This window comes from Telopea speciosissima, chromosome 1 (genome assembly GCF_018873765.1).
Source record: "Telopea speciosissima isolate NSW1024214 ecotype Mountain lineage chromosome 1, Tspe_v1, whole genome shotgun sequence".
Taxonomy (NCBI): domain Eukaryota; kingdom Viridiplantae; phylum Streptophyta; class Magnoliopsida; order Proteales; family Proteaceae; genus Telopea; species Telopea speciosissima.
Window position 1 is genome coordinate 7,433,150 of NC_057916.1, and position 26,481 is coordinate 7,459,630.

Sequence of the window (26,481 nt, forward strand, 5' to 3'; positions counted from 1 at the left end):
ATGTAAAAAAATAATAGGAAGTAGTTTTCTGTCCGGGAGTGTGGCCTAAGCCAGCACTCCCATGTGTCTTCCTCAAAACAAGGGGGCAAAGGTGTCTTTTCAAATGGAGAGGAGAGAGATAGACTCATGGGAGTGCTGGCATAGGCCATACTCCCGGACAGGGAACTTTCTCCCAAAAATAATATTATTAATCCATGGAACTACCAACTTTGCTCCGTTAAGTATTATTAGATGCAAACGATTATTTATTTGTCAAAAAGCCTAATGCATAATCAACCTCTTCCATTTGGCTGATGTAGGAAGGCTTTATCTGCTTGCAAAGAAAAGGTAAAGTTAGGAGAGTAAAATCAGTTTTCAAATTGAAAGCTTTAATAATCATGGTTGTGTAATTATCTTAAAATCTTGTAAATATTATAAGGGAAAAAGATCTCTACATGGTAGTGTTTCCTACGCCCCCTCATAGGGCACCGTGAGATGATGCCTCTGCTCCTTGGGGTAGATACCCAGGCGTGCTCACCCATTGGCCTAGACGCTTGTATAGAGACCATGCAATCAAGGAGAGATCTCTTGCCCATATTATAATCATACTTTTCAAATGAAGATTTTATTTTCCATTTTTTAATTTAGGGAGACGGATTGCTGCCAGGCTACGTAAGTACACGGGTCAATGAGAACACGCACAAGGACATTTAACAGGTGAGATTTTTCATTTTATAGGGGAAGGGGCAATCATTTCGCCTGAGCACAAACTTCAAACCAGCCTGATAGTCTTCTTCTTCCCTAAAATTTAATAATCAAATTTGGAAAGTCATAGAAAAGTTTAAATTTTATTTTAGTTTGAGTTCACTTCTTGTCCCTTCATTTCCCTTGCAAACAGACAGTTCTCACATAGGGGTGTCAAACCCTAAACCGAACTGGTCAAACCAACCAAACCCAACTGAAAAAAATAGAAACAAACCGACATGATGCCCTATCTCGGCCCACCTTAGGTTTCATTCATTATCAGCCCCAACTGAAACCGGACTGAACCGACTGTTTGACAGTTGATACCCCTCCTGTGCTCCTCATTTACCCATCACCATTCACCCATTATCAGCCCCACCGAAACCGGACCGAACCAACTGTTTGACACCCCTACTTGCGGTCCTCATTCACCCATCACCCAGGCTTTCCCCCGCCTCTAGGCCTGTTATCTATCTGAGGTGGCAGTTTGATGGTCTTTCTTCTATGCCACGCTCCAATGAAAACGCGGTCACCATCATGGATCATCCCCATAGGTCAACATCCAGAGAAGACAAGGTGCAGATGATCATGTGGAATTTCTAGTAAGCATCACATTTAAAGACAGAAGGTTACTTAAGAGTTGGAATACTCAGGCTGAACTGAAAGTCAATTTAAATTACAGTAGAGCTTTCAATCACCGAAAGAGCTTTTGCAAAACATGAAGCATCTGGTTGGGCCCTGCATTTGACAGCATGAAGGAGACGAGAAGCAAGAACAGGAACTACCCACTATGGCTGCTTTGACGGGCTTTGTGTCTCTTCTTTCTGCTTTTAGGTGAGTAATAAACCATATTCCTTTTCAAATATATTGCACGCTTACATGACCACAAGCCATATCTCCAGGACAAAGACGCAAGCCAGTGTGAGTCACGAAATCATAAACCAATGCCTAAAAGTAAACCACATTTTTAAAGATCCTCCAAGATTACTTTGATAGTGCTTTTGTCAGACAAGCAACATCATTTTTAGTTGTGAAAGCACAAACAGTGATGATATCAAATACTATTTTCAAACTATGACATCAGAAAGGCCAAAAAAAAATAAAAGGGGCCCAGAAATCAGTCACGTATCCATCCTTATACAACTTATGGTTTAGATCTTTTTACAATTATATATCAAGGGTCACTAGTTGTAATTCATAACAAGGTACCTGATATGGTATCAACCTTGCTCCTTATATGGGGTCCAGATTAATTTGCTGACATCAACCTCAAGACCCCCACGACCGGCAGCCTTTAGGTGGCGATCAAGAACCTTGGGGTCCGCACAGATGGCATGCTGCCCTTTTCTGTACTGGATCAAGTCTAGGCTCTGCAGTGTGCTCAAGATATCATCCGCCTTTATAGCTGTCATGTCACTAAGTTCCTGCCCATCACAAATAGATTCACAACTCGTTTGAAAATTAAAACTGAAGGCTCCTAAACCAAATAAAAACAGTTACCTAAAAGTCTGAAAGTGAACCTAAAGTGACTTTCCCAAAGCAACACCTAAAAATTTCTTTGATGAAGTCATTGCCAGAATTTTCTCCATGATACAAGGTATGAGGAATTGGACACCATCAATCAAAGGAATTGGCTCCATGGGGCAGGAGCATAGGCCAATATACACCGGATAGAAGCCACCGACCTACCAGGCCTGTGGAAAAGTCAACGGAGTATATGCATGGTTACCCATCTAACAACAAATGTACGAGAAGGTTCTAACTCAAGGATTTCTTTTTTGACATAATATACCCATCTAAGGACATGATTTGATTGGAAAAATATGACTTGCTAAGTGTGTATTTTTGTATGGATGAACAGATTGAAGGATGCACTACTGTATAGAAAACATGCATTATAATACCTAGTAATATGTAGTATTAGTGTATTATATATTATTAGTACGGACAAAAGAAATAATAAGGTTGGTGTATCGCCCAAGTAGGGATGAAGCTTAATTAAGCTGCAAGTCTAGAAGGGTTGATTAATCCCATCTTCCATGTCACTTTTGTAATATCCAGGTTTCTATAACTGAAGTAAAAGAAATGACCATTTATCATCCAGTATACACCATATCGACTACTAACACAATACCACATGGGTACATACATACAATTATGTTTCACATTATTATGTGATACATATAAATATAGGCCAAGCCACACATGAAGGCGAAGCCGAGACCGGCCTTTAAATTGGGCATACATTTAGACCCAGCTATCAAGACCTTAAGTAATTACAGCCGGAGACAGGGAAGGCTGGGCCTGAAATTGCCCTATATTCTGTTTTGAGTGCTCAGTACAATTTCCATTTTTCTTTTTATTCCTTGCCTATATTTATCTCCTTTTCTTTAGGAGTGTCTGAATGACACCTCCATAGGTGCATTTAGAACTTGACACGCTTCTATTAACTGTCCCTAGTTTTATTCTCAAAAGGTTTTTAGGATAGCGGTGTAAAAGGGTTTTCAAAAATAAATTGAAAGTGACATATCATTATGTCATTATCAAAAGGTGTCATTGCCATGCACATTTTTTGAGTATGCATATGAATGGACACTATTACCCTCACTGGAAAAAAATTGTCGTACCAAAAGGGCAAAAAAGTAAGGTTAAAATTATTTGGCACATTGAGAGGTGTCAATAAAAAATCCGTTTTCTTAATGACTCATTTGATGTGAATACAGATCACTCTTCAGTCTACAGTGAATGTTCAAATCCAATGTGGCAGGAGAAAATAGTGAACCCCTTGAGATCTTAAAGATAAGTGAATAAATAAGAGAAAACTCCAGTCTGATGACAAAAAGAAAGAAAAACTACAACAAGGTTTTAAATTTCATTAGCATAAGGGTAAAGGTTTGATCCATGCATACCTTGATGGAGATATTGCTCTTGTGCTTTTTCAGGATGTCTAGAAGAACCCTGGTCCAGTATCCCCTGTAGCTCAACATTCCGAGATCAGAAAGTGGCCTTTCAGGTGTGCCCACTTTGCCTTCCTTCTTAGAAAGTTCATATGCTGTTTAATGATAAATCCACATCAAAAACTACTTTTCAAAAGCAGACAAAACATAAAGAAAGAAACTATTTATCAATTAGAACAATCTAAAGCAGTCAAATCCTAAGTAGAGATGCATCTGTTGTTCCATGCAAATTTTAAGGCATCTCCATTGGTATATTACTATTAGAAGAATAATGACACATAAAAATCATGAAACCAACTGTCCCGGTAAGATATGCACTCCCCCGGAGGTACAACCATGGTGAAGAATATTACATGGAAGAAGGGCAAGGAAGATCCACCCATCCAGGAGGTAGCCATGCATATAACTCAAAAGATCAGACAATCAAGCATACAGTCTCATCTGGGCTACAACACTTCATGATAACACTAGAAACACCAGTTAGTCTGCATTCACCTTAATAATGGTATAATTGGGGCACAACCGTACAAGGCAAAGCAACTCTTTATATATGATACTTCGCTTAGAGCAGCGTTCATATGCTGTCATACAGATAAGGTTTCAATCCCTCAGGTCTTGCTACTCTTTGATCTTTATACATGATACTTTGCTCAGAGCAGCATTCATATGCCGTCATATGGATAAGGTTTCAAACCCTCAGGTCTTGTGATTCTTTCCTCTTCCCCCATCCCCCTCAGAAAAAAAAAACCCATCTCGATATCCTTTACATGCATACTTGCTAAATAACAAATACAAGCAACAAAGGCACATTAGGAACTGAAGCATCATGAGAAAGAAAACAGGACAGGGAATCAGAGCTTTCAGCTTAGCCATCCAAATTAATAGGAATCTAAAATAACAATTTACATAGTGCGATCTACGGAAATTGGGTTGCAACATCCACTGAGAGAGATCCAATAAATTTATGATATTATCGATATTTATTCCAGTTAAAAAAAGTATGGACAAAATAAATGAGAGAACTTACAGAATGCAATTAGGAATTTTCCGTAGCCTTTTCTTTGGTAAGGAGGCAGGGTCAGAATGCAGGCCAAATTATAGGATTCCTCTGAATGCTTTTCCTGCAACATTAGAATGTGTAAAACAAAAACCTTTAAACAACCAGACATTGGATATACAAAAAATTAGTTTCAAAACTTAAGACTTCAAATGTCAAAAACGAAATTCCAGTGAAAAACATGGTTGTAGCTTCTGAACAACAAAATGTATTGGAATTTTATTCACTTACAAAAAAAATTATTTCAGTAATCCTGCGGGTACTGAAATCATTAAAAAGGAACATCCAATAATTTATTAAGTACTGTAAGTATTTGAAATACAGGAAAGAAGTACCATTCGGGTAATATTTCCAAAGGGGTTGGAAATGCATCTGCTGGTTCACCAATAAAGCCTTCACTACATAAACGTAGAATTAATACCAGAAAAATATATAAAAGGTTGTTGGGCCAAGTGGATTCTCCATAGAGCGTAATAATTATGACCCATCCCCCTGGCCAATTTAGCTCTTAATACAGGATCATTCAAGCCAGGTTTCTTTGTTATGGAATTGGTGACTTCTTATGGATCCATACTCTAAAGGAACTGGACATAGCAGTTTTTCATCATTTGGCTCAAGCAAAAACCAAAAGTAAGGAAATGAATCTATAGAAAATAGGAAAAAGAATGCTGCCTGGTCCTGTGCAGCTTGCGCCCAGACATAGCCCCCCCCCCTTTTGAAATGACTGCCCCACCCTCTTACAAAACGAAACATCCCTCCCTGGTCGATGCCCCTGAGCATCCCCTCATTGGCCCCCACGCTGGTGCAGGGGCCAGGCGACCAGGCAGCGTTCTTCTTCCCATATATAATATATGGAAAACCCAGGAAACAGGAAGGGATAAATCAACAGCTAAACCCACAATTTACAGCCCACAGCATTTAACCAAAGCTCTAATTGAATATTTGACAGGGCAGGCCACAGGTTTAAGCAACCTATAGACAGGCTACACGGATTGCCATAAAATGAAGAAGATAGAATAGATAATATTATGTCCCTTCATGAGCCTGGATCATACCCATGCTAAGCATTGTAAACTGCATGCATGTGGATATACATATATATAAATGTACTCATGCGGCCTCCCAAAACCCCAGTCAATCTGCTTTAATTATCTTAAAGTCTCTTTCATTTCTTGCCTATTGACCAGCTGTAGAAAAACCCCTTTTTTCTTGATAACCAAACTTATAGCCATTTTTTAACTCTCTTCAATGGAAGCTAGAACCTACCCAATTCTCACCCTCTAATTCCATCATTAGGCCCCCTAAACCTGGTCCAGTATCCCCTGTTATTTTCTGATCAAACATCAATTCTGAACTTGCTGCTATTAGTCCTAGGGATATTAGGATTCTTCAGAAAATAACTATTCTTTTATTGGGATCAGTCCATACACTGTAGACCTGTTCTGCCTGCAGAACAGACCTATTGACTAAAATTTTAAACCATTCTGACTTGTTTGACTGAAGTTACAGAAAATTCCTTGATTCTGACTCCGTTTTCCCTAACCTGCGATCCTGCCATTCTAGCATTCTGTTAGAACATTTCTGTATGAAATATCGATTACATTAGAGTGCTTCAAATAAAAAATTTGAGTAAGAAACAAAAGAACTGAAACACTTACCTTCGAAAAATACCCAACCATGTGGCATCCTCGATCATCACATTCGCATAGAACATAAAACAGAAAAAGATCGACATCATAATAGAGTGTCTTGTGATCAAGAAATAATTTCGCCAAATAGCAGAGATTCTGCCCGTAGACTTTGTTCTTCTTGCCATCAACCTGTTACAAATCATCAAGGCAGACCAAGCAAAGAGATATTGGTGGAATCAAGGATCACAGATTAGAAGGGGAAAAAAACAACAATATGTAGTGCACAAACTAGAACAAAAAACTAATTAATTAGGGGGGGAAATAACGTTACACTAAAAATTTGTAAACCAAAACTCCGAAACTAATTCTCTAACAAAGGAAAAAGTAACCATTAAAAACCCAATTATGTGTAGAAGCTTATTTAACCAAAAACATGAAAACTTGGAAATGGCAAAATAACTAATCACTTGGTGAGACTGGAGACAAATTCTTAGTTTTCATAGTAACCAAAATGGGAATATTAAATAAAATCGCATTTCAATAAAAGAAGCAAATGATAACTTACCTCAAACATTGACAGCGTGCCGCTGCGATATATCTCATCACCTGGAGGATGCTTGAGATCACATTTTCTCTACATAGGAGAATATAGAATGCATTACTTCACAAAAGAAAATACAGGCCAATAAGGGGCAAGAAGAAAGCTCAAATGGGGAGAAGAATAGTGATAGTCTAATGGACAAGTCATAAAACCATTTGTCTTATGTTTTTTAATCCACTTTCTGTTTTGACAAAAATAACGAAAAAAAGTTCTCGTGTAAGTTAAGATTAGTAGGAGGAAGACGTTACTGAAAAATAAAATTGACTGAGCAACAGCACCTATTTTCCTAAATTAAAGGGATCACTAAATGGCATGCATGTACATGACACAGTGTTGGGAGATACTTTTTGCTCCAAAAGTGGATAATGGCATGGATTGAGGGTAAAAGAGGCAATTATGTCAAAAATGGACACTTCTGCCTGGAATGCCATGGCCTGGGGTAATTTTTAGGAGCTCACAATGGATCGTTTTGTTCCCATCTCAGATCAAAAGGATCATTGTCAAGTATTCTCTACCAAAAGAGCTATGGATCATGGAATGGCACCCCCTGCTTCCTTCTTCATCATAGTCTTCCTATGCAGCTCTGGGGCTAATACATAATAGAGGTCCAAGAACCCTTCAAAAGCAGAAAACCTTAACAGATCGACAGGGAGGCTGCAATTTCCTCTTCCTATCCTATGCCATCCACTCCCAAATAAAAATATAAAAAGATCAATATGTACGGGGAAATTTTTGGGTTACACAGCACTGTTGTTTTCAGTATTTTCAAAGTTATTGTCCACGGATACTGTTCACAGTCCCGTAACAGTGATTCCATATTCTTCCCTTAACTTGTTCTACTTTTATAAAATCTACTCAACCCTACTCCATTCCCTACTACCTATTTTTGCAGTTCAGCCCAAGAAATCCATAAATCTGGACCGTGCTGCAATGCAATGTTAACAAGGTGATGCCCAGCCATGGCGTGGTGACTAGGCAGTCAACCTAAGCAAGGTTAAGCGAGGTGCACGTATAAGGCATGTGCCCAGGTGCCATTTTTGCCTATGGCAACTGCTAATAAGAGACGGATAGAAACTGATATTGGAAACAGATGGGAACACAACTTACACTTCCTATGAACCACTGATTTGCGAAATAAGATTTTGGATGCGAAGAAACAATAATTTGGCCATCTTTAATGTCAATAAAAACCCATACTAAATTCCTAGTAGCTTAGACTACAATAGGAAAACCATATCAAACTCCAGCAATTACTAATTTGATTTAGGAATCCATTTGGGATGCAATGCCTGTGATATGAGATCAAGTAAAGAGAAATTTGGACTATCAATCCAAAACCCATCAAAAGGAGGTCCAATGTCAAGCCAATGAAGAAGCTTGCGACTAGGTCCTCAAGGAGCCCAAATAAAAAAACTATGCCTGTTTAGTGGCCTTTTCCGGCAAGTTTCAATCATCTTTGCTCCCATATCACACCATCTATGCCCCACCCATCTTAATGGTGTTCATCTTACACATTGTAAAGCATTCATTCAAAAAATATGTTACATGAATGTAAGATAATAAATTGACCAGTGACGGCGGTTGTATCATGTAACATTGTAACTAAATACGGAACATACTGGATCAAGTAGGGAACAAATAAGTGAAAATAAAATTATGTAATGATTGCAATGTGAGCAAGAATTTTAATTTAAAGTCTATAAAGCATTCTGTGCAGTGTGACCACAAAAACAATGGCATTGACTGGTAGAAGTCAGCAGTGCAAAAGGCATTCAATGGAACCACTACATAATGGTCTACATATGAGAAGAACAGACTTGAATAGATGTCAAGCATGAGATAAATAAAGCACTCAACTCCAAACATATTTACATAAAAGTACAACTTAATGCTTTTCAAATTAAGTAAAACTAGTAGAAGTTGAGGCGTAGCTCACCATATGCCTCTGGAGCTGTTCTTTTCGCTTCATGAAATTCAAGCAAAATTCACAAAAGTACAGCTTCAGGGAGTCATTGTATTCTGGCGGAAAGGGGGAGAAATACCATGTCTCAATCTCATATCTTCCAAGTTCAATGGTTGCTATGTTTTTCACTTTTGTGAATTCTTCGTGTTCCCGCAAGCTGGCAGCATCAAGCTCTTCATGCCCCTGAAAATGAAGGAAAGGATCCCTTCAGAGTAATCAAAAGGGAAGTCCAAGATGGAACAAATGTAAATGAGAGCAAGAGAGAACTTCCCACAATGTGCACAGAATATTCATGAAAATAAAATCGAAATATAATCTAATTAAAGAATAAAAAAATCATCCATTACTGAGTCATTTAAACCTCCACCTTAACAATATAGAATGATAAATAAATAAGGGGCGAGGGTTTCCCCCAAACGCCCATGTGTTTTTGGCACGAAAAGGAAGGAGAAGGTATTGAACCGTCAGATATGGGGTTTTTAATGGAGGTGAGAGAATGTGGGGCCTTGTTGTTTGTGAGGGTCGTGTAAGGGAATCCTCACAACGGCGTTGTGCAGTTCTTTTTCCCGTAAATAAGAAGGGGGAGGGAGAACAAATTTGCCACTTTTTTCAACAAATTGCAATAATTTGTCAGCAGCAATATCTAAAATAAAGTATTTAGCGACCATTATGAAACAAAAACTTCCAGAAATAACAACATTATGCAACCATTCAATAAAATGACAAACTTATACATACCTCTACATGTGTCTCATCAATCTTACGTTTCTGGTGGCGTGTCATTTTCAAGCTTGTTGCCTGAAAAGACCATGTGTAAGAAATATCTTGCAAGCTGTAAAGATGCAAATTCTCTCTATGAGCAAAAATAAAAACATGTAACTGTTGGGGAAGCAGGAAAAAGGTGGAACAGGCAAGATACACAATAGAACTAAAACAAAAGAGCATCTGCATTAAAACATTATAACAAAAAAATAGAAATGAAGTCTTTAAACTCATATTTGAACCTTTTCCGTAAATCGAAGATGGGGGCAATAGCAGGTAGTATCACTAGTTATGGACTGTTAATGTAATCTTCGTACTGGACATGTCGTCAATTGACTTGCTCGCATAAGACAGACAACTGAATAATATGGACATCAAAGAATACCTTATCTTCCACTTTTTCATCAACATCAGTCTCTACTGAGTCAAGATCAAGTTGTTCAAGCTTAACCCACTCATCGAGCCTCCTATTGACTGCAAAAGGAACAAGAAACAGAATAAATACTATAGCTTCAGAATCTGGTCATGAGAATAGAAATTACACATTTCAATGCCAATTATGAAATGAAAGTGGCCACAATAACGAAAGTTGTTGACGGCAACAGTCAAACAATGGTAATACAATGCTTTTCTATCTAAATGTCAACTTATAAGGCATGAATAACACGCTGTGAGAGGAAAACCTCAAGCCTCAGGAAACCATTTTCACAAGAAACCCTCAAGGCTCACCAAATTGATTTTCACTGGCTGGCCTCATCTGGATCTCAACCTTAAGTATTCCCTGGGGTGCATGGAAAGAATGCAACAGGTTCAAAATTGGAGACACATCATATTTGTTATTAGAAGATATATCATGAGATGCACTAAGTCGTGCAAGGAATATATGGTTTTCCTTAGGGTTTGCAATGCCTACACATAATCCAAGCATGACCTGTTGAGAGATAAACCCCTTCTTTTTTCTTTTTTTTGGTGCTATGTACAGATCTTTATGCGTACAGACAATGGATGTACAGCTGTAAAAGTACATTCTTCATCTTTCCTTAATAAAATTTCATCTCTGCCTATCAAACGAAAAAACTAAAGAATTAGTTCACCAAAAGAGCGGTTCAGGAGTGAACATATACCTTCGGAGAGTAGTGATGTATATCAACCACAAAACAAAGACATCAGAACATTTTAAAAGCCACTATGTTGGCATGTGATAAATACCAGACAACATATTTTAGAAAAATGAAGTTTATAATGCATTTCTAATTTGCAACTATTACTGTGCACCTAAGCAGTGTGGTAAGAGGTATCAGCAATGGGCCAATGGCCCTATGTGTACAAAATAAGCATATAAGCAGAAAGAGAGAGAGAGAAAGAGAGAGAGACTTGTCTCCCTCTCTCTCTCTCTCTCTCTCTCTCTCTCTCTCTCTATATATATATATATATATATATATATATATATATATATAAGAGACGCAAGGATTATCAACCACTCTATAATTAATGGATGCCCACATATTCCTGCAAAGAGAAGCTTGAGTTAAGTAATCCTAATATACTTTCATTGAAAAGATTCCCCCGTTTCCATCTTTCCACACCCTTAAGCCCTCATTAGCACAACCAATACTTGAATTTCAAATCAGATTTGGAGGAACTCCTCCTAATTCATAGGAAGAAGGTTTCTTCCGAGAAGGTGGATTCAAGGATAAAAAACCACTGCCAATGTTACATATCCTATGCATATAATAATATGCCATGTACTAAATAAGTCCATATACCACCTTCTTCCAATTACCAGATCTTCCTAGAATCTCACCTTTGCCCATTTCCCGATATGAATTTATCTTCCTAAGAAATTCCTGCAAATTTTTAAATGTCTTTTTCCCCTTTGTGCTCAGATAGTTATAAAGATCTTCATATTTCTTTGTCCTTGCTCTTCCTAGAATCTTCGTAGCTTCATTTTTAGCAAGTTTATACCTTTGTAGATCCTCTACATCCTTAAGTTCTTTATCATGTCTTCAAACTAGCTTTCCTAGTCTTAATGATGCAGATTCGTCACCGAAATGGGCTTATTTCTTTAGAAATAAGTCTGGGGTTGGGTTATATGTATGTTGGGCCTTTGAATCCATGGGTTTTCTATGTAATAGGCCACTTTTATGGGCCTAAAAGAGGGGTACATTGGTTGCATACGGGATTAGCCCAATATTTAGTCTATTTTTATGTTTTTAATTGAACCGGTTTAAATTGGTTGCATCCAATTGGTTCAATTGGTCTAATTTAAGTGAAGTGATCCTATTGGCTAAGAGGTTCTTATATCCTATTGGCTAGTAGGGAATCTTCTTTATTTTAAGTAGTTTAAGTTGTTTTTAAGTCATTAGGACTCTATTTTGAGTCTATTTTAGTTTCCTAGTCAGTTTAAGTTACCTAATAGGTTAGGAATTGGGTTAGGGCTTTCCTTTTTAGAGTAAAAGTCTATTTTTGAGTCTTTTATATAAGGTTGTAAGGGGGCAAAGCCTTGAACACGAATTTGATTAATGAAAAGCTTTTTGTTTGCTGCCATAGTTGCTGCCCTGCTCTGTTGAGTGTTGCTCTGTTGAGTGTGCATCCTTGTGGTTCTATCAAGGTGGAAAGGGACTGGTGGAATCCGATTGACTCCTTACGCCGTGACGGCTGGGAGGATCTTCTTTCTTCGAAGGTGGCTTCATCCTTCAACCATTCAAACTGCTGTTAGAGGATTCGAGAGTGAGTTTGAATTTATTATTTTCTGTTTATCCTTTCTTCCCTTCCCCAATCAATTCCTTTTCTCTTCTGTCCTATTTTCATAAACCCTAGAAGACTCTAAACTCTGATTCAGATCTGCTTCTCCATTGGAATCTGATCAGATTTGGACCATAACTTCCCCTCATCACCATCTCCACTCGACCCTAGCTGCTGCCCATTCTGTCCATCCAAACCCTAAGATCCCTCTTCTCCATTGACCCTAAAAACCCTAATTTTCTGCTGGGACACATTCAGCCATCAGAAACCTTCCATATTGCAACCGAATCTTCCCCCTAGCCCCTCTAACAGTCGACCTTAACCCCTGCCCCTAAATCCTACTTTAAACCATAATTTTAGTTGTTTACCTTATTTACAAAACCCGAAACCTAACCCTAATTTCTGCAGGAAATTAAAACTTATTCAAATCCAGATATTTTTATACCATAATGACCCTCTAAACCTGCAGATTAAAACCCTATAAACCCCATTCCCAAATTCCCATCCTAAACCCTAATTTTGCCCTAAAACAGCCCCTAATCAGCCCTAAACAGCAGGCTTACCCTAAGCTTGATTCTACTTGGTTCCTAGTGGGATTAATTCCTATTCTAGGACTACATTATTTTGGTATCAGAGCTATGGCGGAGGGAAGCTCCAACCAAGCTTCGAAAGACCCACCTCCCTTCGTTTTCAAGACCCGAGTTCGTCTACCCAATGGGAGCACAGCCATATTAGTTGTTGATGAGAGGCGACGTAACAACAGTATTTCACAATCTGTGGTGGATATGTTGTCCCAGTCAGGAGAGATTTGCATCATGCCTACAGGTCAAGTCTTTGTTGAATTTGCGTGTTCCTCATACTCTGACGGTGCTTGGTGTAAGCCGGTACTATCTCCAAGGAGCGTTATTGCAGTAGGTTGTAATTGGTTGGACGAGCGACAAGGTTGGATTGAACCTGAAAACAACTCGTGTGTCCTACCTGATCGACACCGGCTATACCGTTTGTTTACTCTAAAAGGGTTACAACCAAAGGTGACCACATCGACTGTACAGCCACAGGGACTGCCGAACATGTCAACTCAAATGGAAGTGGCATCGACTGTGTTTGAAGTTTCACCAACGGCTGATGCGCCAACAGAAGATTCTACTAAAACAGTCAATGTTGAAGAAAACAAAGTAGACAAAGCTGAAACAACAGAAGATGAAGAGGTGGTTGACAGCACTCCACGGGAAATCGTTGGCATTCAAGATGTTGTTCTTGAAGAGGTACAACTTGTGCCTCAAGTTTTAGATGAGAAGGTTATCAACGTTGAAGACTCTATGAACACGACATACATAGTTGATATTGATTCAAAGGTCGAACACATAGAGTTTGTTATGCCACCATGGGTCTTTGAAGAGAAAGCTCCACGCCTTGAAGACTTCATCCCTAATGTTCCTGCATCACCAGAATTTTGTTTGGGAATGGTTGAAGCTGCTACGCATATGTTGTTTCCCCCTCATCACTGCAAAATTCGAGGACGAATTTTTTCAAGTTGGGGAGAGTTGATGCAGATTCGTCATCGAAATGGGCTTATTTCTTTAGAAATAAGTCTAGGGTTGGGTTATATGTATGTTGGGCCTTTAATCCCATGGGTTTTTTATGTAATAGACCACTTTTATGGGCCTAAAAGAGGGGTACATTGGTTGCATACGGGATTAGCCCAATATTTAGTCTATTTTTATGTTTTTAATTGAACCGGTTTAAATTGGTTGCATCCAATTGGTTCAATTGGTCTAATTTAAGTGAAGTGATCCTATTGGCTAAGAGGTTCTTATATCCTATTGGCTAGTAGGGAATCTTCTTTATTTTAAGTAGTTTAAGTTGTTTGTAAGTCATTAGGACTCTATTTTGAGTCTATTTTAGTTTCCTAGTCAGTTTAAGTTACCTAATAGGTTAGGAATTGGGTTAGGGCTTTCCTTTTTAGAGTAAAAGTCTATTTTTGAGTCTTTTATATAAGGTTGTAAGGGGGCAAAGCCTTGAACACGAATTTGATTAATGAAAAGCTTTTTGTTTGCTTTGCCATAGTCGCTGCCCTGCTCTGTTGAGTATTGCTCTGTTGAGTGTGCATCCTTGTGGTTCTATCAAGGTGGAAAGGGACTGGTGGAATCCGATTGACTCCTTACGCCGTGACAGCTGGGAGGATCTTCTTTCTTCGAAGGTGGCTTCATCCTTCAACCATTCAAACTCTGTTAGAGGATTCGAGAGTGAGTTTGAATTTATTATTTTCTGTTTATCCTTTCTTCCCTTCCCCAATCAATTCCTTTCTCTCTGTCCTATTTTCATAAACCCTAGAAGACTCTAAACTCGATTCAGATCTGCTTCTCCATTGGAATCTGATCAGATTTGGACCATAACTTCCCCTCATCACCATCTCCTCTCAACCCTAGCTGCTGCCCATTCTGTCCATCCAAACCCTAAGATCCCTCTTCTCCATTGACCCTAAAAACCCTAATTTTCTGCTGGGACACATTCAGCCATCAGAAACCTTCCATATTGCAACCGAATCTTCCCCCTAGCCCCTCTAACAGTCGACCTTAACCCCTGCCCCTAAATCCTACTTCAAACCATAATTTTAGTTGTTTACCTTATTTACAAAACCCGAAACCTAACCCTAATTTCTGCAGGAAATTAAAACTTATTCAAATCCAGATATTTTTATACCATAATGACCCTCTAAACTTGCAGATTAAAACCCTATAAACCCCATTCCCAAATTCCCATCCTAAACCCTAATTTTGCCCTAAAACAGCCCCTAATCAGCCCTAAACAGCAGGCTTACCCTAAGCTTGGTTCTACTTGGTTCCTAGTGGGATTAATTCCTATTCTAGGACTACATTACTTAATGGCTGCTTGAACCTCATCATCCCACCAAGTCTCTATAGAGGAATGACGTCTTCCTTTCAATTCGCCTAGGACATCTTTAGCAACCTTCTTAATACAAGTAATCTCATTCCATATCATATTAGTGTCTCCCTCAAAGTCCCACTTTCCTTGTTTGACCACTTCATTAGTAAATAATTTTAAAGTATCTCCTTTTAAGCTCCACCACCTTATCCAAGGGCAAATAAACTCACCTTTATTACAATTCTGTGTAGTGAAGCACATATCCATGACCACTAAACTATTTAGTGTGGTTAGGCTCTCCCCTGGTATAACCTTACAATCCTTACATAATAAATTAGCGAACCTTCTACTTAGGAAGAAATCTATTTGGCTACTACGATGCCCACTTTTTAAGGTAAATAAATGCTCATCTCTCTTTTCAAAGTAAGTTTTTACAATGGATAAATCAAATGCCACAGCAAAATCTAAAACCGAGATCCCCTCCTCATCCCTCTCTCCAAAACCATATCCTTCATGTACACTTTTATAGCCTTTATGATCTTTCCCAACATGTCCATTCAAATCACCCCCTATAATAATCTTTTCTCCTTGACTGAAACCTTACACTAATCCATCGATGTGTTCCCAAAATTGTAACTTACTACTTGAGGTGCTTAAGCGCTAACTATATTGGCAACTTCTTTCTCTAACACAAGCTTAATGGATATAATCCTATCTCTAAGTCTTTTAACATTGACCACATCATTCTTTGAATCTTTATATGCCCACTCCACTTCTATTACTTTTATCCCATGTGTACCAAAGTTTAAAGTCGTTCATCTCCTTAGCTTTTTTTACCCTTTCATCTAGTTTCTTGAATACAAGCTATATGTTAATCCTTCATCTCCTCATAACAACCATCAATTCTAGACTCTTACCGGTTAAAGATCCAATGTTCCAAGATGCTAATCTAATCCCACCAAATCAGATCTTACACTAATCCTTCTTCTCCTTAAAATAAATGTTAAAAGTCCTATCTAATGCTAGCAATATCAATAAATTTATCAAGAATGACGACCCAATCACGTGAGAATAAAGACTTACTGCAGTTGGCTTTGATATCTGAGACTGAGCTTCTGCTAGTTCCTTTCCAAGTATTAGATTTCAATATATCCTTGAAGCATTCAATGAAACAACCAACCTTTTGGCTTCTTATTGTGCTGCTCCTGAAGATGATTGTTGTTGGACAGATAGCGTTCCACCTTTGGTACTTGGTAGAGAAACTGGGACCGTGAGTTGTTTATAGTTTTCCCTCGCATCCTAATAAAGTTGTTCTTCCATTAAAAGAAAAGTTGCCCAACCTTTGATGTTTCCAAGTGCAAACTGCTACTAATTTTTGTCTACGGAAACCTGGTCAATAACATTTATGCCCCAACCAGCGCTGCTGCTGATGCTGGGGCAGCTTCCCCTTCATCCTGCTCCCCTTTTTCAGTGGGGAGGGGCAATATAGATAATTAGGTCCAAAACTTTAATTCACCAGGGAAAAAAAAAAAAGCGTAGATAACTAGGGATCGACAGGTATCAACGCAACCACCATTTCCACTTATTTACCTTTCTCCTTCAAACCCAGTGTAAGAAATCGAACGAACTGTGAAGATATTCTATATTTAAAATAAATAACCCTCTGCATATTACTTAAAATACCCATATTGCTTAGAATGAAAAAATCTAACAGATGTGTTATTCATAACACTTCCCGAATGAACAACTAGATTTCAACTCGATCGTGCCCCTTTGAATTGTAACCTAACTGCCGGAAAAGTGAAAACCCTGACCCTAAGAAAGGACTCCAATTCAATTGGCAAAAAAGGAACTGATAAGCAGAGTACAGGAATGAACGAAGACTTACACTCGGTATAGTGGACGTAATACTCGTAATCATCGGGGTCGGAGGAATGCAATTTGCGACGCTCGATGACCTTGACAGGATGGTACTTCCCGTCTCTCCAACGACACATGACGCGCGTGCCCACCTCCAGTGGGAGCACCCCTGCCTTCCTCTTCTTCGATGCTTCATTTTCCGTTGTCTTCTCAAACGCCGGCGCCGAGATGTCAAGTTCGTCGCCGATCTGAGTCTGTTGTTGCTTGTTGTTGCCGTTGCAGGTAGTGGTGGTCAGGCCGTTTTCCGTTGTCGGTGGTGGTGTGTCTATGGAACCCATTTTCCCCGGCTTTTAGCAAACGACGAAAGACGGACAGCGAGATTTTAATTGGTGGAAATATAAAATAGACCTTCTAGTTACTCCTATTTACAGGAGACCCCTCAAGCCTCACGTGATTCATGTGATTGGGCCCACCACGCTGGTAGGGCCGCCCGCTCGAACCTTTTGCAGCTCCATGAAATGGTTTTTCCTCTCATGTGCGGTGCACTGCCTATCTCACGGAAAATTATCGTCCACAGTACTGGGGGCGGTCAAGTGCGCATCATGCGGCTGGGGCACCGCCCATGTGTGCATAGTGGGCCCTGTACCGTGCACACATGGGTGGTGCCCAGCCGCACGATGGCACTTGACCGCCCCCAGTACTGGGAGCGATAAAGATCCCTACCTCACTTGAGAAGCCAACTGTTCACCTAACATTTGTGAAGATAAAAAGACGCCAGACGTCCCTGCCCATGATTTTACGGTTGGATTCTCAAGTGAGGTCCATTAAGCAGTTCACCACACTTGAGAGGATAAAAATCCCTCAATAAGTTGATTCCGTCCAATTTCAATCTGGTTGGATCAGTTTTGGTCTGTTGTTGAATCCATCTGAATCAATTTTAATTTGATCCAGTTTAATCTATTTCATTATTGATTTTTTGGGTGAAAAATTGATGAATAAGTAGGGATGTAAACAGATCGGATTCGGCTCGGATAGTATTATATCTGCATCCGCATTTGATTAGCTTTTGGACAGATTCGGATAGTGCTAAATGGATACGGATCGAATATTTTATCCGTTTACATGTAAATATAGCTTTTCAGATTGCTATGCCTATCTGTATCCGCATCCGTTTAGCTTTCGGACGGATTCGAATAGTGCTAAACGGATACGAACACGGATTCAAAAACGGATTTTGGCTATTCATTTACACCCCTATGAACAAGGTACCTGGGATTAAAAAAAGACCCACGTAAATTCTTGTATGCATTGTGTGATTGTGTTTGCGATTTCCATTCTTCTCTACATCGTGTTAGGTTTTTTTTACAATTACACATCCTCTTCTATCCTCCATCGGACAATTGAAGACACGTTTGTGCATAAAACCTTTTGTCAAAATATAATAAATAAAGAGAAAAAAGATTGTCCAAGATTGTAGCTTTTGCACCAGACACATTATAGTGCGAAGTGACCGTTCCTCCCCCCATGGAAGGCAGAAATCCCACCCTAGTTGATGCTTTCTCACTTACTCTCATTGGCCTCGTTCTAGTGCAGGGTCGCGCTCCTATGCAGAAAACTCTTTTCCAAACTTAAAATACAAAATGGCTAGTGGCTCTGTGGTGCCTTCACCAACAAGTGGGCTAATGGGAGCGAGCAACGGCGCAAATCATCGAGTAAGGGAAAAAAATTTGTTTTTCCCGATTTGAGACACCGTCATCTGTGATTTTACCCCCAATATGTACTAATTGTCATCTTCCCTTCTCTCTCTCATCTCCCCCATGCCTGGAAGCTAGCTGTTCTCGAAGGCAACGGTGCCAGCTGCAGGATCTTTTCTGGCCACGACTTGGGTCCCTGTTGTAAGTAGGCCTTGACACCTTCAATACCAGGTAAATCATTATAAAAAATGATAATTTCATTAACATAAACTACGAACACAACAAAACTATCACCTTGGACCCTTTGTGACAAATAAACATAGAGTGATTAGAGTAGCGATGTGTGAACCCACGACCAAGCTCTTGGTAACGTATGCAAATCATAAATTGCCTTGCAAAGCTTACTTACGTTCCATGTATTCTTCCCCTAAGAAACACACCCAGGAGGTTGTTCTATATAGACCTCTTCAATTGAATCATTATACAAAATGCATTCTTTATGTAAAGCTAAAATAAGGGTCAGTTAAGAGTAATGGCTACATAAATAAAAATGCGAACAAAGTTCAGGCGGGCCACAACCATAGGACAAAATGTCTCAAAGTATTAAACCCCATATGTCTAAGTGTATCCCTTAACAACCAAGTGAACTTTAAGTTGCTCAATAGAGCCATCAAAGTTATACTTAATGGTAATCATCCAACGATACTTCACAAGCCCCTTACCTGAAAGTAAATCAACCAGAGTTCACTTCTGGCGATAATGCAGTACATCCATTTCCACATCCATAGCTGATTTTTACCCAAGATGAAACACCACCTCTTGATAAGCATCAAGAGCAAAGTGCACAAATAAGGTCAGGGTAAAGGTATGAAGGGAAGAAGGAAGATGTGAAAAACAAACTGAGCAATAGGGTGAGTAAAAAGGGATTTATGAGTACATGAGTGAGTACCTTTCCTTAGGGCGATAGGTATGAGAGAAAGATTCTTAGACAAGAGTCGGACTGTGTAAAGGTCAATAGAGAAGGAATAATGGCAACCGGTGTAGATGGTTTGGGTCGGTGTCTTTACAATTGGAATGGTACAGATCAAGGTGATTTTGTAAGTATACATTATTTTCCTCCATACATATATGTACATTATTCCAAAGGGCCAACACATATACATCCCCTCCAATCAACCCATGAGGCCATGACTCATGGACTATACACATGGCCCAGTTTATCCAACCCAATTACCATTCATAAAACGTTATGATTGATAATGTTTTATTAATTTTCTTGTTTATTTGATAGGTAATGAGAATTTTTACGTTTGCCCTACAGGGTAAAAATAAGGGCAAACCTTTATCATAACCAAATGGAGTAAAAGTATAGATGTTTTGTATCCCTTAAAAGGGTGGGGTGAAAACCTTCTATAACCTTAAGAAAGTTTTCCTTTAGCCATGGTCAAGGGATTCTCTCTCAACCGAGGGGATTCGAATGGTGTCCGTAGGGTATCAACAATAACATGAATATTTTCAACCATTCATAAATAGAGGGCAGGCATTGACAATCACTAATGTCTATCTTTTTCCTTCATGCGACGTGAAGGAAAACTTCTTCAAAACAAAATGGAACTATGGCAATTCACCAAAAAAGAAAATGAAATTTTTTAGATAAATAAATGATTGAAAATACAACAAAACGCCAATACATTATGGATGCACATGATTAAAGGGAAGTACTAATTGCATGCAAGCATGTGGGAATGCTCCCTTTGTGATCACTCCAACAATGCAAAAGTAATCCACGTTCTATTGCTCTGCATGCAAATAACACTCACTTGTAATTGAATTGAGCTTTTAAAATCGCCATGTGGCTAATGTAAACCGTGTCCTATCCCAACTTTAGTTATTTAAGGAATGATATAGATTAACCAAATAACAAAGGGACTGAGATAGTTATGATACCCCCTTATATTGGCATCATATATGCTTAGAGATGAATTTAGACAGGTTTCAATTCATAGATAAGGAGGGAAAAAAATTATCTACAATGCCCTAATCTTGCAGTGCACTGTAGTGTGGGCATGAGAGCTCGACATGTGGAAGAAGCGACATCCAACGATGCGGAGCTTGAGAAAAAAAAAACTGCCTTGCATCGAGCTTGCACCGTTGGATGAAGCTTACTCCACGTGTCGAGCTCTCATGCACGCATTGCAATGCACCGCAAGATTCTCGCACTGTAGAGGAGACCCACATCATTAAATTAGGAAGAGTATAAAGAAATTATGAAGGGGGCATGTACATGGTCACAAGCCCACTTTTTTACAACAACAACTCATCCTTATCCTAACTAAATGGGGTTGGCTACATGGATCCCAGTAGGAACAACAAAAATAGTAATAAGAAGTAGAAGAAGGATCTAAGAAGGATCTTTGTTTGGGTCGACTACATGTTTCACCCACCTTTTTCCCTAGAGTAAATTTCAAACTCAAATATTCTCACTTAGTCTCTCAAAACAGTTAATCATTAATTAACCGACACACTTTATTCAAAGGTTCTAGATTTTCAAAGCTTTACTTTTTACCACTTAACATGTGAGTAAAGGATCTTTGTTTGGGTTGAAATTTATACATAGTTGGGATATTGAGTTATAACTGTCTAATTATTTTTTTTTTGGCTCTGATATACCTAAATAAGGCTTGCCAATACTAACATGATCGTGGCAAGGCCACAACCGTGTAGAGCGATTCTCGACCCGTCGGGTTATACCCGTGCGGTACTTGACCGACCCAGATCAAGGAACATAGTCACGTGAGGACATGATCGCCATAGAGAAGGCAACAAACATATTCTATAAGGAAACAAGACCTCCCACTGATCAGTAACATAGGAACTCCCATTAATGGTGGACTCTCCGACCATCACTCTCCTAATAGGACTCTTGCCATGATAAGCTCAGCGTGGAGCGTAAGACTCATCGTCTCCTAGTGAAGTACAACCTCTGCCTAGTCTGGCATATAAATAGGAGGCCTACGAGTTAGGTAAATCATCTAACTTATTCTCTCAAGTTCTCTTGAATTGTTTGCTGCTAAAGAGACTTGACTTAAGCATCGGAGAGTCCCCCGCCGGAGAAGACTGGCTCTCCCTTGCTTGTTTGTTCTCTTTGTGAGTTTCATCCCAGAGGACTCTTTTGATAGTTTCTTGACGCAATAGGCTCCACACAAACTAGTTGTCGTCGTCCATGAAACCCAATTGACAAAGATCAATGACATTAAACATTTAAGAATGATCCATGCTATGTATTAAGAACATGATGATATGTCTAAGCAATCCTCTTTAATATATAGGTAAGCATATCCCTGGAAGGGTATCCACTTTTAACATGATGCATAAAACAGGAAACCATAAGCCCCTTTTTGTGGGAACTGAAGTTGGTGGTCTGGTTACTGAAGTTTTTCCGGTGCTTGATGCAAACATGGCCCCTTTTTGTGGGAACTGAGCCACAGTGGGAAGATCCAAGAGATGAGCCATTGGTTTGCTTTCTTAGCGTCCCAACCAACCCTAAGCAAACATCATTGGAAAAAGTTTATATTCGTTTTCAAAAAGATGCTCTCGAGAACATTCCATGTCACAAACATGGTAGACAAGCTTGTCAAACTTTTTGTAATAGATTTAACAAAATGTTTAATTCATGCTGCACCACTTGCAACGGAGACAGCAAGCGTTCACTGCTTATATACGCAACAGGGTACTCCCACTCTAACAACCGGACTTGGGAATAAAAACCTTGAAAGCTCCATTCCAGGGTTGAAGCTCCTAAGGAAGGCTAATCTTCACTTCCACTTTTGGCTAACCTTGACTGCCACTTTTTCCATGCAATCAAGAGCTAAAAAAATTTCTGGGAGAAGGTTTTCTGGTCTAGTGGTCCATATAAGGGGGAAGAAAGAAAGAAGTTTCTATCTTGAATTGTTCTGCACCAGTTGAGAAGACACAATGCCCCCCCCCCCCCCCAAAAAAAAGAAGAAAAGCGAATCACCATATTCATATCCAAGCATCAACAGGTTACAAGTCTGTGAGTGCACAAGTACACGTAAGCGTCCAACCATTATAATATGCGCGTGTGGATTCATTCAAGCCAAAAAACATCCAATTGTTATCTCACAAACTAGAATATACACACGGACAGACAAGAAACTTAAACTAGAATATAACTAGGATATGCCACAGTGAAATTTACAACTTTGAGATTTGGCTGGCACACCCGGTAAAAGTAAAAATAAAAACAAAAAAAGGTAATTAAAGTTAATACGTCCAAAATATACAAAATGGGAAACACAATAATTAAGTGATATAATCCATGCCACATGCTTTCCTCTTAGAGACTTAGACAAAGCAACAATGGGTGCAACACTCCATCTATACAATGAAAAAGATTTAGTGCAAAACAAAGAGTCATCATCATTACAAAGTAAAGAGGGAGGAGGAATCAGGAGAAGCATGATTACCTTCTTTGAGTGCAGTTCAGTATATAAATTTGGGAGTTCAATCTGTCCACTTGACTATTCCTGTAAGATGATAACTAGAGATTCAATGATGAAATAAATGAAATAGTATTGTGCATTAGACTAAAGGGAAAAAGAGAGAAGATCTCTTTGGATGGAAATATATAGTTAAAGGGAGACTGGGAGAGGGATTGTTATGCCGCCAGAGTGGAGTTTCCACCCAATGAGGGGGTGGGAAACAGGACGGACCGTCCCATAGGGGGTTTTAATGAGGAGAGAGAGTGTGTGGGGTCCACGATGGGATGTGAGAGGGCAGGTGCAGGAATCTGCACTCTAGCGTCGGGGCAATCTTTTTCTCATAGTTAAAAATCACTATAGTAAGAATATGGAAAGAAGATACCTATCTTCCAAAGGAATATAAGGAACCCAATCCATTTTCATTTGCCTCATTGGTATTATTTCTTCGGTCTCCCTTTGGACTGATTTGATACCAATCATATCAGACGGTGGAAAAGGAGACACAACCTGTTCAATAAAGCACATTAACTGACAAAGCTGCTAAACAAGCCATCAAGAGCTCTCCTCTAGATTATGATTCAGAAAAGAAAACCACAAAATATAGTCAACAATAAATTGGCTTATGAGACTTCCAAATGAACCTCAAATTAGATTCAGGACAAAGTAGGTTAACTTGAGGAGATAATTTGAGTCTCGAAACACTGGTGAAAAATAGCAAGTCGGTTAACTTACCGCCACTACAACAGGTATGCAGATTATTTTATTTTCATCCTTGTAGGCGACCAATTGAGCTGAAAAGACAGAAATAGATGTAAATTGCAAAACAAGAAGAGTGGAAGGAAAATACAGTAAAATCACATACTTGGAAACTTGAATTTTTCAAACACACAAGGAGAAAGGAAAAGAAATATTGAAATGTTTCTCATGAAAGACCAAGATGAAATATAACATATGCGGAGGTGGAATAACAAACTGAACATCAAACATAAAAGTTGGAATCATAAAAAGTTATTTAAAACCGATGGATGTGGCTGTCATAACAATTTTTTTGCATCTGCGAAGAAGAAACTTGTAACAGTGATTATGATAAGCGAACATATTCTACAGAAGAATAATGATACAAAATCATATAAGATACTTACGCTCTGTACAACTGAAGACGTAAACTTTCTTTCCATGAAGAACTCCACCCTCTTCAAATGCATTCTAACCATAAATTGAGGAGACCTTTCAGCACTATACAAATTCTTGATGGCTTTATTTATGTTTTTTTTTTTAATAAAAAAAAACTTCTTGCAAGCCAGGATTACTGGCTACATCTTTAATATGCATACTTCTTCAAAGGAGGGGGGGGGAGAAAAGAAGGTAATGTTGAACTGCACAGCATCCAAGGACATGAAAATTGCACTTACTTCCAAGTTCGAAAAATTCCACTTGAACTTATTGAGCGAGTCCAATTGATCCCACTGCAGTCAATATATCAAAATTTTCAGCTTGTGTGTGTTAAATAACATTAGGAAATGATTCAGAAGTTTGAACTTAATGCTAAAATCATAAAATGGGAAGAGGAAAAAAAATAAACTAAACAGAAATAAGAGTTGATGTCATATAGGCATATCACATTTGAGAATTATGAAGTAGTAATAATAATATAAGAAAAATAACAAAGTTTTAGTCAAACCTCTGTGCCTACAGGAAATGCAGCCTGCCACAGATCTTCCTGCAAAACAGAAACAAGCATCCGGATCAATGAAAGAGAAACCAACGACAATGTGCAGCTGACTTGATTACTACGCATATAGCTTCATCAGCAGCAGCATCTGGTAATCATACATCTCGACATTGTATTCAATTTTCACTACATCTAAATAGTTTGTAACTCAACAAAACACTGGATAGTCACTAGACTAAACATTCAATTAAGCTTTGAAGTTTTTCAATTGCAACAGAAAACAAATCAAACCTTGCATTTATATAGAAAATCTTCAAATATGTTATAGCAGAAAATAAATCCAACCACAAGAATTCGAGAAACAAATATGAGTAGAAGAAGAAGAAAAGAAAAAAAAAATGACGAACCAGATTCCGCTTCTCAGGGAAGTATTCAGGCTCGACTTCATGTTTACGAGAAGCAGAAGCTTTGACTCGTTTTGCTTTGATGGAAGCTTTTGTAGATTCCTTGGGGAGTTCCTCAGTAGATTTGCTTTCTTCAATCTGTTTCGCCTTCCTCTTCGTACCTCTCGCCATCGTTTCGAGAGAGAGAAAGATAGAGACTCAGACAGGAAAAGAAATAGAGAAGAAATGGTGCTTAGGCGTGAAGCGAACGCGGTTAATCCCGAATTTGAAGGAGGCGACAGGCGAGAGGACTATAGACGCTTACGGGAAGGAGAGTTTCTGAAGAAGAGAGAGAGAGAGAGGTGTGGGTATTTATACTGTCAATGGGAGGTTTGAGGTTTTGAAATTGGGAAGCGTTTAAATAAAGCGTACGGACGGCACGTGTTGAGTTTCCTTTTTTTTTTTTTTTTTTTTCTTTTTTGTTTGTTTGTTATATATCCTTTCTGAGATAAAAAAGGAACTTAAAATTCGTTTACAGTTTTTGGAAGGAAACGTAATAAGATATTGTGCTTGAGAACTGTAATAGCCCCCCGCTCCAACATGTTAAACCGATCCGTGGCCTGTTTGGGCTATTAAGTCATGGGCAAACGGTCCAAGAGTAGTGGCTTTTTCCATATAGTCCCCTAGTTAGCACCTAATATCTAAAATTGCATCCCTTTTTTTTTCTACTCTTTATAGTTGAATTTATGTGTTTTTATTGGTTATGATCATAAGATGCAGTTTTTAATCTTATTTTAATCTAATGTTCGTTTCGTAATTTTAATTATCTTACGATTTTTGTTAAATTCAATTTGCTTGTTGTTCGATTTGACATTCACCGCATAATCTGCTCGTTTAGTAATGTTCATAACTTTTATCTTTTGTGAACTCAACTAGTTTATAGTTCATTTATTTTGTTACGAACTCAACTAGTTTATACTTCGATTTTGCACCACTTAACCCGCTTGTTTGCTTTTATTGTGCTTTCGTTGTCAGATAAACCCGA

The 26,481-nt window shown here is 38.8% G+C and overlaps 2 protein-coding genes across 5 annotated transcripts; both read right to left on the reverse strand.

The window, feature by feature from the left end:
* Window positions 1-1,726: 1,726 nt before the first annotated feature.
* Window positions 1,727-17,546, reverse strand: LOC122642717 (histone acetyltransferase of the MYST family 1-like). Of its 4 annotated transcripts, none has more exons than XR_006330086.1 (10): window positions 17,214-17,546; window positions 10,080-10,168; window positions 9,671-9,730; window positions 8,906-9,115; window positions 6,934-7,002; window positions 6,396-6,557; window positions 4,708-4,801; window positions 3,633-3,775; window positions 2,224-2,417; window positions 2,006-2,147 (listed from the first exon to the last, which is right to left on the reverse strand). XR_006330086.1 is itself a non-coding variant. In XM_043836284.1 (9 exons), exons 1-9 carry the CDS (start codon window positions 17,521-17,523, stop codon window positions 1,944-1,946), a joined length of 1,341 nt encoding a protein of 446 aa, XP_043692219.1. In that variant the 5' UTR covers window positions 17,524-17,544; the 3' UTR covers window positions 1,727-1,943. The 4 variants fall into 4 exon arrangements, 1 of the variants encoding a protein (XP_043692219.1); XR_006330088.1 differs by having other exon boundaries at window positions 2,008-2,147; window positions 2,270-2,417; XR_006330087.1 differs by having other exon boundaries at window positions 2,008-2,147; window positions 2,244-2,417.
* A 5,737-nt stretch (window positions 17,547-23,283) lies between these two features.
* On the reverse strand, window positions 23,284-25,794 carry LOC122643598 (protein HEAT INTOLERANT 4-like). The gene is made up of 7 exons (XM_043837213.1): window positions 25,461-25,794; window positions 25,063-25,101; window positions 24,794-24,847; window positions 24,524-24,587; window positions 24,114-24,172; window positions 23,764-23,888; window positions 23,284-23,426 (listed from the first exon to the last, which is right to left on the reverse strand). Exons 1-7 carry the CDS (start codon window positions 25,626-25,628, stop codon window positions 23,363-23,365), a joined length of 573 nt encoding a protein of 190 aa, XP_043693148.1. The 5' UTR covers window positions 25,629-25,794; the 3' UTR covers window positions 23,284-23,362.
* Window positions 25,795-26,481: the final 687 nt, after the last annotated feature.

What these genes read in the sequence shown, in the direction of transcription:
- LOC122642717 (XM_043836284.1), bottom strand. Translation starts at nt 17,523, where the DNA reads ATGGGTTCCATAGACACACCACCACCGACAACGGAAAACGGCCTGACC. An exon ending in GCACGCTGTCAATGTTTGAG is followed by an intron (nt 6,558 to 6,933) that starts GTAAGTTATCAT and finishes GATTTGTAACAG; the next exon opens with GTTGATGGCAAGAAGAACAA. An exon ending in AAAATTCCTAATTGCATTCT is followed by an intron (nt 3,776 to 4,707) that starts GTAAGTTCTCTC and finishes ATCATTAAACAG; the next exon opens with CATATGAACTTTCTAAGAAG.
- LOC122643598 (XM_043837213.1), bottom strand. Translation starts at nt 25,628, where the DNA reads ATGGCGAGAGGTACGAAGAGGAAGGCGAAACAGATTGAAGAAAGCAAA. An exon ending in GCATACCTGTTGTAGTGGCG is followed by an intron (nt 23,889 to 24,113) that starts GTAAGTTAACCG and finishes TTTATTGAACAG; the next exon opens with GTTGTGTCTCCTTTTCCACC. An exon ending in TATATTCCTTTGGAAGATAG is followed by an intron (nt 23,427 to 23,763) that starts GTATCTTCTTTC and finishes ATCATCTTACAG; the next exon opens with GAATAGTCAAGTGGACAGAT.